Source organism: Carassius auratus, unplaced genomic scaffold (genome assembly GCF_003368295.1).
Source record: "Carassius auratus strain Wakin unplaced genomic scaffold, ASM336829v1 scaf_tig00028197, whole genome shotgun sequence".
Classification (NCBI taxonomy): Eukaryota; Metazoa; Chordata; class Actinopteri; order Cypriniformes; family Cyprinidae; genus Carassius; species Carassius auratus.
Window position 1 is genome coordinate 20,919 of NW_020525665.1, and position 13,726 is coordinate 34,644.

The following is a 13,726-nucleotide window of genomic DNA, read 5'->3' on the forward strand; positions in this document are numbered from 1 at the left end:
CTCATTGGGTCAAGAGTCTGAGACCCAGCCGAATTTAAAGCAGATAATTTCAAGGACTTGAAAAATAAAAGTACTTTTCTTTGTCAAACGAACACCAAGATTCAGTGTATGAATCTCAAGAATGGTGACATGCTTCATGCTGCAATGTATTCTGGGTACATCATACAAAACTCATCCATATCACCCAGAATGCATTGCGGCATGAAGCATGTTACCATTGTTGAGATTCATACACTAATTATTGATGTGTCTGCGTGTCTAACCCTTCTGAGGTTCATGAATAATGTAATTGTAAAAGAACAGACAAAAGTCCATATGATAAAAATCTGCAAGATCTGCATTGCAACACATTTGCTATAGACACTAATACTAAATTAATAGCATAAATAAAACTCCAGATTAAACCAGTTGATCAGATCGTTTTATGATGCAATTTTTAACATCAGCAAATAACCATCACTTGATGAAATTTTTTTCTCACTGTTTTTGCCATAACAAGTATAGTTACATCAGTCAAACAATGAAAAGACTCAAACTGTCTAACTACTGATCAATAGGCTACTGTAGAATTAACAATAAAATATATAAAATGGATTAACTTAACAATAATAATAATAAAGAAAAATGTGTGTTTTACATGAATTTAGAAATGTTTGTAGACCGGTTATTTATTATGTGGTTTTACTGTTTAGATGGTGTTACTGTCTGGAAACAATGACAAATATTTTATCCAAAATCTGTGTTCACGCCACCTCATACAATTAGTAAAGTTCATTAGAAATTCAGATTTTTATGAAAACATATTTTAAGTTGTGATTTACCACCACTGGCACGTCATCGGACCTTTGGTCTTCATAGTCTCAAGGGGTGTCCCCCCAGGCGTCCCTTATTTTTCTGTATTGAAGGTGGCAACCCTAGATCTCAGTGACCTTTGAACTGAGTATGGTCGTACAATGTTATCATATAGGTTTGGGCAAGCCAATTAATTGCCTTAAAAACAAACAATAAGACTTTAAACTGAACCCTAAAAGGAACTGGGAGCTAATGCAAGGAGGCCAAAATAGGGGTGTTGTGCTCGCGCCTCATAGTGCCAGTTAAAAGATGCGCTACTGCGTTTGTACTAACTGCAAATGTCTAAGGATAAATTTCTCAAGTTTGTTAAAAAACTTCAGGTGGGAAATCATTTTGAGCTGGTAGAAACTATTTTTAACAACAAAACTAATCTGTTTGTCGAGGCAGAGTTCTGAGTCAAGAATGACACCAACATTTCTGGCATAAGGTTTGATAAATGGGGTGAAGTTCCTAAATGTTGGACCACAGTGCATCTTGCCTTGGGAGAACCAAGAATAATCACTTCTGTCTTGTCACTGTTTAACGGGAGAAAGTTGTTAACCATCCAAGTTTTGATGTCTTCGAGACAGACCAGAATAAACTGTATTGAATCCCTAGATTTTAGAGGCAAGTACAACTGTGAGTCATCCGCATAGAGATGAAAAGAGATGTTATGCTTTCTTATGATGTCACCCAGTGGGAGCATATACAGGCTAAAAAGCATAGGACCCAAGATGGACCCCTGAGGCACCCCATATGAAACAGAAGCAGAAGTCCTATCATTGAGATAGGAACTGAACCAAAGTAATGCAGTCTCCTTATGCCCACCTGCTGATCAAGGCGAGGAAGGAGGATGTTGTGATTGATGGTGTCGAAGACAGCACTAAGATCCATCAATATCATCCAAAATTATCACCTAAATCTAGTGTAAGGAGAAGATCATTAGTTACTTTGAGCAGAGTGGTTTCAGTACTAGGAAGTGATCTAAAACCTGACTGAAATGGTTCTAGTATATTGTGAGTGTATGTATGTTTTCCTCTCAGAGCATTCCCTGGTCTTTTCAAGGCATGAAAAGGCTTTATCCCAACTCTTAAAAAAATTAATTCTAGGTCAACACACATCCAGTTTTTCCTGCTAAACAGAAGTGTTGAACGGACCCCAAAATCCTCAGATGAGTTGATTCTTCTGCAGGCTGGACTAGGACGGAGGACTGTTGCATCCCAGAGGATGCTGATCACTTCAAGTTTTACAAATGACTTTTCATTGATCTAAAAGCTGGCATAGTTGAGATTTACCCCTGGTTTAAAGCTAGTCCCAGACTAAATGCATGTTTGAGCTGTCTTGACTAAAAATAACTTGCACCTACATCTTAAAATATCTTGGTGTCATTGTTTTGTCTCAAGATGCACAGCAATAATGTTGCTTTCTCGGGCATTTTTATAAAACCTGCTTAAATATCCTAATTTAAGTAAGGCCTAGACTGGGCTTTAGCTAAGCCCTGTCTGTGAAACCAGGCCTTAAATAATGTATTGATTCAGCTTAATTAGGCTCACTATATATAATTAGTCTCACTATATTTAATAGTGTGATTTTCTTATCAAGCAAGTCTCATCTTAATAGAGTTTGGCATGTTTATTACCAGCAGATATCTAAACTATTGTTGGAGACATATTCAGGAATGGACTCATTGCTATATAAAGATGTTGGTAAGATATCTTGGTTGATTTGTGATTGTTTCGTTGTGACTTCAACTTTACACATCAGTCCACTGGATTGTTCCTTTGAGAAGCATCTCCGCTTTAAAACTATTTTTATTTTTCTACTTTTGAACCTATCATAGTTTGTCTACCTTGGCTATTCATACTAATATTTTAATTGGCTGAAGACGATTATTTTGTGTTACTCATACTAATACAGCCACAACTGACAGCTGTTTTTTAGGTAAAAGGATCCTGAAGAACGTACAGATGAAGTAGTGGCATCTACTTCGACAGAAATGAATCGGAGTAGTGGTAATGTAAGTAGTAATTTAAATTATGGATAATTACGTATGGAAACTATGAAACGATTTCTCAAATTTGATCCTGTTTTATGTTTGTTTTTATCCACAGTTAGGGAATGAGTTGGATTCACCTTCAGCAGTTATGGATGCCAAGGTAAGACCAATGCAGGAATACTTAGTGTCATTTTATAGAAAGAAATGTTATCTTTAAAAAAATAGCAAATCTTTTGTACAGATTCATTTTCAGATTAATTACTTATTAAATGTAATTACTTGTTAATTGTATAATTTTACTTGTTAATGGTATATTATAAGATTAAGACAGACAAATCATAACTGCTGATTGTTCCTTTGAAATTGTAATTAAGATTATTAGATTTTTTTTTTAAACATTGAATGATGTTTTGAATATCTTTTTATCATTGTTTAAAGCTACTGCATGTCATATTCTTATAAGAAAAAAAGTTTAACTTCAAATGTCAAGTATACATTGGTTTGGTTTCTTCTTTATATATACAGAAGCTCGTCATATAATTATAATATCATAAAAAAAGTTTATTTCACAAATTCCATTCAAAAAAAGTGAAAGTTGTATATTATATTCATTCATTACACACAGACTGATATATTTCAAATGTTTATTTCTTTTAATTTTGATGATTATAACTGACAACTAAGGAAAATCCCATACATTAATGTATTAACTGACATGAACTAACAATCATTTGTTTTAATGCATAAGTAAATGATGAAATTAACATTAACTAAAATTAATAAATGCTGTACTAGTATTGTTCAATTGTGAATGCTTAGTTCATATTAACTAATACAGTTAACTAATGTTAGCCAATGAACCTTATTTTAAAGTGTTATCATATATATATATATATTTATATATATATATATATATATATATATATATATATATATATATATATATATAATTACTATAATTCCGTTTGTTTATGTAATAACATAATTGTGTCATCTGTAATGGTAATCACCCAAGTATCATTTTGTTTGTGTTTTTCTGTGTTTTAAGTGTTTTCCTTCATTTGTTTGTGAGGTATCTTGTCCTGTGTGTTCTGCCATGTATTCAGAAGACTTTACTGAAGCACATTCAAGTTTTTTCAGCCTCTGTGTCACAAGAGAAGACATGTTTTATACATGTTGTATAAAACAAAATCATTGTTTCTTCAGAATTTAATTTCTGCTCTGAAAGTAATCTTTTTTATAATTTATTTGATATCTTTTACATCTGCCTTACATTTAACTGTTCTAAAACTTATGTTCACATCAAATATTGGGATGAACTCTAAAAGTGCTGTCCTTTTTTTTTGGTAAACATGTATGTGTCCAAAGACCTAAAAATAAAATGTGACATTCTGTAGTTTTATTGCATATTCATCTTTTAATCATATTTGCAAATATCTTGACTCCACAGCAGAGAAAACAATTTTGTATTTACTTTACTTATGGAGGGCATTTATCTATAATTATTATATAAAAATAAAGTAGAAAATTACAAACCATAAGACAAATACAATAGATACAAATAAAATATCTTTCGAATACCGTAGGTTTAACATGTATAAAGTAATTTGACATCTTTCGTTGTATAATTATCTTTAATGAGACAGACAAGTATTTATAGTAATTGGGATGCTGTCCCTTTAAGACCGAATTAATGTAATAATACATATATCCGGTTTTTAACCAGCTGTTTACGTCACTTAAGCCATAACCGACTGTATTTACGTGAGATAGTGCACATGATGGAGATTTTGACAGCTGTGTGTGTTTTTGACAATAAAGGCTCAAGGAGAAATGATCGAATTGATCGTCTTTCAACCTGATTCCTTCATTTACTTACTGCAATAAATAACAAATTGTGATTGGATGGTAATTTTGTACTACGACAAGATTAGTTACCTTTGATTAGGCTGTTCTCACGTGACAGAACACTTACTGTACTTGCTCTGATCACCCAGTCCTGAGGAAATGTGGAAATACGGGACAAAACATGATTTTTTCAAAATAAGTCGGGACACTAAAAATAGAGCTGAAATATGGGACTGTCCCGGGAAAAACAGGACGTCTGGACACACTAGGCCTAATGTTTATGTTTATTTTCACCAAATCAAGTTCAAGTCATTAACTGTCATGTGTACAAGTATCATCATGTACAAAACAAGATGAAAAAAAAAAAAAACGTTCTTGAATACTTCTGCACATACTGTAGTAAACACAAAGTAAGAATACAGAAAATTCTGTGCTTGTGCTAGATCCTGTTATTCAACATTTGAGTAAAATGAGTCAAGCTCATTTGAGCACTACCCTCGGGCAGAGTTTCACAAAGACAAACCTCTCCCAGAAGCGCGTCTGCATTCAGCGATTAGAATGTGACATTTATTCAGATTAATCACAAGACCCCATATATATAAATTCTATGAGTTTGAATATTCTCATTCTGTTCATCAGAACAACTAAAGTAGACATCGTCCGTGATTAATTTCTGGATTAAAGAAATTCAATAAATGGATTTAAACATGTCAATATATATATATATATATATATATATATATATATATATATATATATATATATATATATATATATATATATATTATTATTATTTTTTTACAATCTCTGCAGTTGTGTCATATTCGGTTTCTGTGAAAAAACTGTTCCCGTGGGTGGAGTTTACATGAATATTCATTAGTTCACAACAGCGCAAATTAATGGAGCTGAAATGATCAGCGCACACTCCTTAAATCGCTTCTTGTTTAATGAATTATTTTGAACAGGTAATTTACAATGCAACAGTGCATTTAATCTGTGTCTTAATTAAATCTGTTTGAGCATCCTGTGTCATGCTTTCTTTAATCTTTAATCTTTTTTTTAATAAGCCGTTTTTACCAGCCTCCACAGTGCCATCAGTATATTTCTTTAATTATTCGGTATATCAGGTAAAGTAATAATTAAAGTCACACTAAATACACATTTACTTCTGCCACATATTTTCTCCTATTAGAAGATTTTAATGTATCTTCTACAGAATGAGTCATACAACATTGAAAGAACATGTGAGTTAATTTTTATATTTAAATGAACTGTCTTTTTAAAATGGACACATTTTTCTTTATTGCATTTAGTTAACAGTCAAATCCAGAGCTAAACGGTTTAGACAATCTGAGAAAGAACTACTACTAATAAATACTGTAATAATAAATATAATATCTAAGCATACATTGTGTTTGTTCTTTGACCATATAGGCACTGAAAAACAACCTCATCATGTCATGTTTAAGAATAGTGATCCATTGTGTAAATAATGTTTAACATTTGAACACCTCATTCAAAACTGTTTCTCACATTTTACAACTATTACATACAATGAAACCCAAATGTTTTTTTTTTTTTTTTCAGCCAAACTTTGTTCTCCTGTCGCTTTCCGAGATTAATCGATCAAGCAAAACAGCTTACAGATGATTTATCATATTACACAATCTGCATTGTTTTGACACTGCTGCAGTGATTCAGTGCTTAATATAGACACTTCGTTACCTGTTCAAAATAATCAGTTAAAAGCCAGCGATTTGAGGAGCATGCGCTGATATTTCAGTTCGTTAGTTTGCGCAACAACAAGAGAACTAATGATTATTCACGTAAACTCCACCCACGGGAACAGTTTTTACCGAATATTACTCAACAGCTGTGCAGATCAGCTCTCTATCAGAGATTTTCTTTCGATATGTTCAGGTGTAAAAATGGCGTCAGGTAAGAAACTATTTGGATCCGAATAAATGCAGCCACGTTTCATTGATTTATTATGTATATATGAAATATTAGCAAACATAGAGTTGTTTACTTCATTTAGTTTATTGAATGATATTTCACTTCAGTCTTATATTTATGTTTAATCCATTGGACACCAGGAAGTAACTAAACTTCTGCGTGAGGTTTCTTTTATTATCATTGCCCATGATATTAATATTAATATTTTTGTGTAGGCTATAGATCATGAGTTGAAGTGAAATTTGTAGATGTTCTGAAGTTAAGGAAAATAATAATGTCACCAATCAAATGATTGTTGATATCAATGATCTCTGATCAGCAGCACACTGTTCTGAACTCAGTTCGTTGGTAAATGCAAACATTGTGAAGTCAAAGCTTTGTAGTGCATGCAGGCTTTAATAAATAATTTATAATGGATAAACCATCTGTTCTCTTTCTCTGTATGTCTGTGATTTGTCTTCTCTAGCATCAGCAGACAGACACAGTCCAGAACTGGATCGTCCTAACAGTAAGTAAATGAATTCTGAAATACACTTGTCTGTAAAACCGAGCTTTTGTGTTGTAACTGTAAAAGTAGAGGTTACCCTAAAATGAAAATAATGATTAGTCCCAATATGTTGAGATTTACTAAAAAAAAAACAAGAAAAAAAAAAAAAAAACATGATTGTGAATTACTCGCATATGTGCAGCTTTACCAAAACAGTTAAATTGATCAAGTTAATGTCTCGCTTTATTTGACAGAGAATGTGATGTTGGACAGTGGTGAACTGTTTGATGAGAAAGACCCCCATATTTTTACATGTATAGTTAGACCAACTTATGCAGTGTAAGAAAATATTAGGCATCATAACATAAACTAAAGCCTCCATAAAACCACCACAAAACATGTCCGTACAGATCTGGGTCTACAGGTTTTTCTGGTTATTTTTTTTTTAAACATTACTTCTTGTCTTCTGCTAATCTGCTAATTCTAGGATTTTTTAAATGTTTATATTGTTCACTGATGATTATGCTGTGCTTTTTTATTGATTTTTCTTTTCAGTTAGTGATGTTCTGCTGGGAAAGAATCAGGAATCTGACCTTAGTGAGAACACAAACACAGGAAGTGATGGAGGAGGTTTGTTACTCATTATTTTTCATAATAAAACGATAAGAGTATGATCATGAACTATTTTTTCCTTCAAGAGACAGAAAATGACAGGGAGAAAAATGAGGGTCACTTTGTGACTCCATTGATAAAATGAAGAGTGTGCGCTGTAGTTAGGCTACTTTTTGGATAATTTTACTTTGTCGGCTGTTTCATATCCTGTTTAACGCGCCTTTTACAATGATATCATGACATTACTAGCATTTAAAATATAATGATCCCAAATGTAACTGCGGCTTGTGGGGCTGTGTTGTACAGTCAGAGAACCAGAACCAGAGCTGTGGCAAGGTACAATTGAGGTGAGGTACAATTGATCTCCTGACTCATTGCGGCCTACCCCTGATTTGGCAGAGAACAGTCCCTGTTAAATCCTGTTGAATCGTGCTACCTTCTCTCCACTGAACATCCTCTGTGTCCTGCTCCGTCATCGACACACTGTTTGGGCCACCGGAATTTCTGGTTTCCTCCGTGAAAAAGTCAAGTTCAGCTCCATCGACTCCCAGGTCTGGGACAGGGACTTCCTGAGGTGGCCAAACTTCTTCTTTAAAGTCTTTAAAGAAGAGTCTTTAAACACCCAGCTGTCCTCCAGGGGTTGCCAAGAATGGTATGGTTTGAGCATGTCATGTTGAACGACTTTTACTTTGGTCCTAAGGTTTCTCTGGATCCGGTACACTAAGTCATCCAGATGTCGCAGGATAAAGTTTCTTCCCATAGTCTGGGAGAAACTTCCTGATTTTGAGGCCTCTTTAATGGTCGAGCATTTGCAGCACAACTGGTGCATGTGCAACACCTAAAGTGAAACATCGACTCACATTTTGTACCAATAATACCTGGTCTGCAGCCGAGACTGCATTCGCTCCACCCTGAAATGTCCACCCACTGGCCCCTTATGCATCTGGTGCATGACATCTTTCCGGAAAACTTGCAGCAGGATAATCTGGCTGTAAAACTCAGGGCCCTCATTTAGGTAGTAACATCGTAACAGAATGCCATCCTTTAGGTACAGTCTTTGTCACTGACTTCAACAGGCTTTCATTGCCGGCCTGTAGAGTGACACATCTTCTCAAGAGGCTCGTTCCTTGCTTTCCTTCATCCACCTTTTGATGGGAGTGATATCAGAATCTGCTGCTTGGGCAGTACTCAGTTCTTCAGTAGTCCACCCAGAGAATGAAGAAGTACAGGCAGTGATGGCAGGTTGTACTAACCCCACAAGACTCTGTGGTAACAGCTGCAAGTACATTATTTATAGGTTTGTTGTCACACTGGACTGCCTGGTGACAGAGCTGAGAGCTAATCAAGGTGGGATTCTTAAGGTTGCTTGTGGCCTGTAGAGTGACACATCTTCTCAAGAGGCTCGTTCCTTGCTTTCCTTCATCCACCTTTTGATGGGAGTGATATCAGAATCTGCTGCTTGGGCAGTACTCAGTTCTTCAGTAGTCCACCCAGAGAATGAAGAAGTACAGGCAGTGATGGCAGGTTGTACTAACCCCACAAGACTCTGTGGTAACAGCTGCAAGTACATTATTTATAGGTTTGTTGTCACACTGGACTGCCTGGTGACAGAGCTGAGAGCTAATCAAGGTGGGATTCTTAAGGTTGCTTGGGAAAGTTGATTGGCATGGCCTTTGGGAAAGCACATCAGCATTTTTTTATGACAGCGCCCAGGGTGATGAACAACTTTGAAGTCATACTCCCCAAGCTTCTCGAGCCACATCCCTCCGGTTCTCTCATTCTTATTAACCAATGTAGGCTACTATGGTCTGTGCGTACAGTGAAGGATCTGCCCAGCAGATACTGATGGAAATGTGTTGTGAACTCCACTACCGCTAAAAGTTCTCCCAGTGTGGTGCAGTAATTCTGTTCAGTTGGCGTCAGTGTTAACGAAGATGACATTTTTTGTGATGAAGATGAGATGCTGACGGAGATAAAACTAATATCTGATGATGAAAACTATGACGAAATATATGCTGTGTCTTCTTTAACAAAATGAGACGGGACTATAATGTTATCCGAGGTCCACCGAACATTCAAAATACATCCTATAGGCTACTGTCTTGTCCTTGAAAATGTGTGTCCATCATTGGATTGCAATCGGATAAGAGGCATTCGCATACTAGTCTCAGTATGGGAGCCGCAGTCAATGGATAGACTACCAAAAAGCGAACTAGCGATCTGAAACAATGGCCTTAGCACCCGAAAGGGTAGGAATGATGTGACCAGATGTCCTGTTTTTCCCGGGAGTTACCATTTGTTTTTGCTTAACTTAAAGTTAGTGAAGGTGGGTAGGCGGAATTGCGCTAATAGTGTTTTAGCAATAGCGATCAGTTGACAGTGCTCAAATACACATACAGAAGTACAAATGTCTATCGTGTAGCGTATCTCACGTAAATAACAAAATGAAAATTGTCATTTATTCATGTTGTTCCAAATTCAATCCTTGATTCAAATTTATCATAAGCTTAATTGATTTGGTCTAAAGAGAGAAAAATTAATGACTATTTTTGTTTGAAGACTACATAAAAAAATATGTTGTTAACTGCAGCTTGACTAAAAGTAATGACTACAAGTATCAACTAAAACTATATAAGACTCAAATGACTAAAATGTGACTAAGACTATTAAGCATTTACGTGTCAAGCTAAAGACTAAGACTAAATCAAAAATTACTGTCAAAATTAACACGGGTTGGCATCAGGCTCCGACGTCCATTTTCTAGTAGGTGCTCCTCTCCTTGTTGCGGTTGAGACAGCACATCCCTGATTCTGAAGTTACTGGCATCTGTTTCCAGAATAAAATAATCTTTGATTGCACAGAATGTGCATCCTGTGTGCAGAATGATGAGCTTGAAACAACATGGAGTCACAGTTTCTTAAAAAGAAAATAACTTATAGTCATTTTTGGATTAATGCTTACTGGAGACGCAAACCGGTTCAAACGATTCAGTATGATCTGGTGAACTGGTTCAACGGGTTCACTAAGAAGAATCGGTTATATCAAACGATTCGTTTGACAGAGAGCCGTAGCGAAAAGAAGAGTTTATGTAACTGAGCTTTTACGGGTTTGAAACAACATGGGGGTAAGTGATTAATGACAAAAATGTACTTTTTGGGGTGGAGTATCCCTTTAAAGCAGCTACTCCTTTTTCCTCTCTCCCGCAACACAAGGGAAGAACCAATGTATCAGCCAACGATATTTATCAGATGATTTTTCCTCAATTAACAACCATCGGCATATCGGGTATATAAGGAAAAAGGGCGATATAACAAACCAATGGTTTATTAATTAACTATGATTTATTTCCTCTGTGGAAAACAAACAGAGATATATTTCAGATACCAAATATATACCAAATCTTTAATTGTAGCTTTTTAAATCATTATACATGAGAGAACTTCTTTGTTTGCATATAGCTGGAAGCCTAGCACACTCAACAACATAGAAAGAGCAGAAGAGCAATGAGAAACTGGGCATGAACTAATTGGATCTAGCATGTTATCATGACTGGTCAGGTTTTAATATACGGAGAAAAAAAAGAGATTTGAGAGCATGAGGCAAGATTTTTGTTTTCTTAGTCTCTTTACTAATGAAGACAAAGTAGAATTAGAGAAGATCCAGATAATATTTAGCACATTAATAATGTGCTACACTATGATCCGCATGATTGGTCCAAACACACAAGTGTCTGTGTTGCTGGAGAAATTGGAGCAGATTATTTAGTCAAACAGTGTTTATTTGTTTCTCCACAGAGACATCGATGGAGACACAGATGGAGAAACTGATGAACTCATTAAAGATGTGGCTTCAGTCACAAGGTAATGACCGTAAAATCTGCATTAATTAAACACACTTTTCATGATTGCTGAAGTCTACACACATTTGTGAGACAAAACAGTAAAATTAAATGCAGAGAAACAACATGATTATCACATAATGTTTCTCCATGTTGTATATCTTTAGATTCAAGAGAAAGAGAAGATGAAGTGAGGATTGTTCTTCTGGGAAAAACTGGAGTTGGGAAGAGTTCAACTGGAAACACCATCTTAGGAAGAGAAGTTTTCATATCAGACTTTTCTGAAGAATCTGTTACTAAAGAGTGTCAGAGAGAAACATCTGAAATCAATGGCAGACACATTACTATGATCGACACTCCAGGACTGTTTGATACTGATCTCAGTAATGAAGAAATACAGAGAGAAATCAGAAACTGCATCCCAATGATCCTGCCTGGACCACATGTGTTTCTCTTACTGATACCATTGGGACGATTCACTCAAGAAGAAGCAAAATCAGTGGAGATCATTCAAGAGATGTTTGGTGAAAACTCTTTAATGTACACCATAGTGCTCTTCACCAGAGGAGATGATCTGAATGAAAAAACTATTGAACAGTATCTGGCAGATCCTGGATCTGGCCTTGAAAACCTGATTGATGAGTGTGGAAACAGATTCCATGTGTTCAATAATAAAGAGACTAGAGACCGAACACAGGTGACTGAACTACTCCAGAAGATAGACAACATGGTGAAAGAGAACGGAGGGAGTTACTACTCATGTAAGATGTTCAGAGAGATGGAGAGAGAAATACAGAAGAAAATACTGATGGAGAGCGTCAGAGAAAGAGAAGAAGAGATGAAAGAGATGAAGATGATCATGGAGAAAGAAAGACAGAATTATGAGAGAGAGAAAAAGAGAAAAGAAGAAGAACTTAGAGAGAGAGAAGAACAATATAAAAGAGAGATTAAAGAAAGAGAGGAACAAAAAAGAAAGATTCGAGAGGAGCTGAAGAGAGAACGAGAGGAATGGGAGAAACAAATACAACAGGAAAGACAAAGAAGAGAAGAAGAGGAAGAGAAATGGAGAAATATAGTTAAGGAAACACGTGATGAATATGATCAGAAACTTAAACTAGAGAGAGAGAGAAGTGAGAGAAAGGAAGAAGAACTTCAGTTCAAACACGAAGAAGAGAAAGAGAGAATGAAGATAGAGATGGAGAAAAAAACACAGAATTATGAGAAAGAGAAAAAGAGAATAGAAGAAGAATTTAGAGAGAGAGAAGAACAATATAAAAGAGAGATTAAAGACATAGAGGAACGAGACAGAAAGATACGAGAGGAGCTGAAGAGAGAACGAGAGGAATGGGAGAAACAGAAACAACAGGAACGACAAAAAGAAGAAGAGGCATTTAGAGAGAGAGAAGAACAATATAAAAGAGAGATTAAAGAAAGAAAGGAACAAGAGAGAAAGATACGTGAGGAGATGGAGAGACAACAAGAGGAATGGGAAAAACAGAAACAACAGGAACGAAAAAGAAGAGAAGAAGAGGAGAAAGAAAGAGGTAGATTCTTTTAACTTTATACAGAAACTCATTTGAACTTTATACAGAACTTTATACAGAGGCTCAGCACACTAACTGTAAGTCAAAACAATAACCAACTCATTTTGACAACAATGTCAAACAGTGTAAATAATTCTTTTATTGCACTATAGGTTTTTTCAGGAGTTTATGTGGTTGAAAGAATAATTAAGGAGTTATAATTAATAATAATTTGAATGTATCTGATTCAAAGTTAAGTTTCTAATCATTTGGTAAAGCATAAAGATTCACCATTTGTCCTTTCTGAGCTTTGTATCTGAAAACAGAAGATGAAAATAGTGAAAAAAAAAAACTAATTATCGGCAGAAAAATATTTACATTTATTCATTTAGCAGATGCTTTTATTCAAAGCGACTTAAAAAAGATGACAGTGGAAGCAATCAGAATCTAACAAGTCTCAGTTAGCTTAACACAGTACACGTAGCATGGGATTTTAACTAATATAATGAATAAAAAGAAAACCGATAGAATAGAAAAAGAATAGAGCAAGCTAGTGTTAGAGTTTTTTTTTTTTTTTTGCTTTTGTTATTTATATAATAAATGAAAATAAACTATGTGTTTTTAGTCAATTCTTG

At 35.1% G+C, this 13,726-nt stretch overlaps 1 protein-coding gene across 1 annotated transcript; it reads left to right on the forward strand.

The window, feature by feature from the left end:
- The first annotated feature begins 7,735 nt into the window (after nucleotides 1-7,735).
- On the forward strand, nucleotides 7,736-13,216 carry LOC113079470 (GTPase IMAP family member 7-like). Its single transcript, XM_026251734.1, has 3 exons — nucleotides 7,736-7,748; nucleotides 11,525-11,590; nucleotides 11,736-13,216. The coding sequence occupies exons 2-3, from the start codon at nucleotides 11,533-11,535 to the stop codon at nucleotides 13,124-13,126; spliced, it is 1,449 nt and encodes a 482-aa protein (XP_026107519.1). The 5' UTR covers nucleotides 7,736-7,748; nucleotides 11,525-11,532; the 3' UTR covers nucleotides 13,127-13,216.
- The last annotated feature ends 510 nt before the right edge of the window (nucleotides 13,217-13,726 follow it).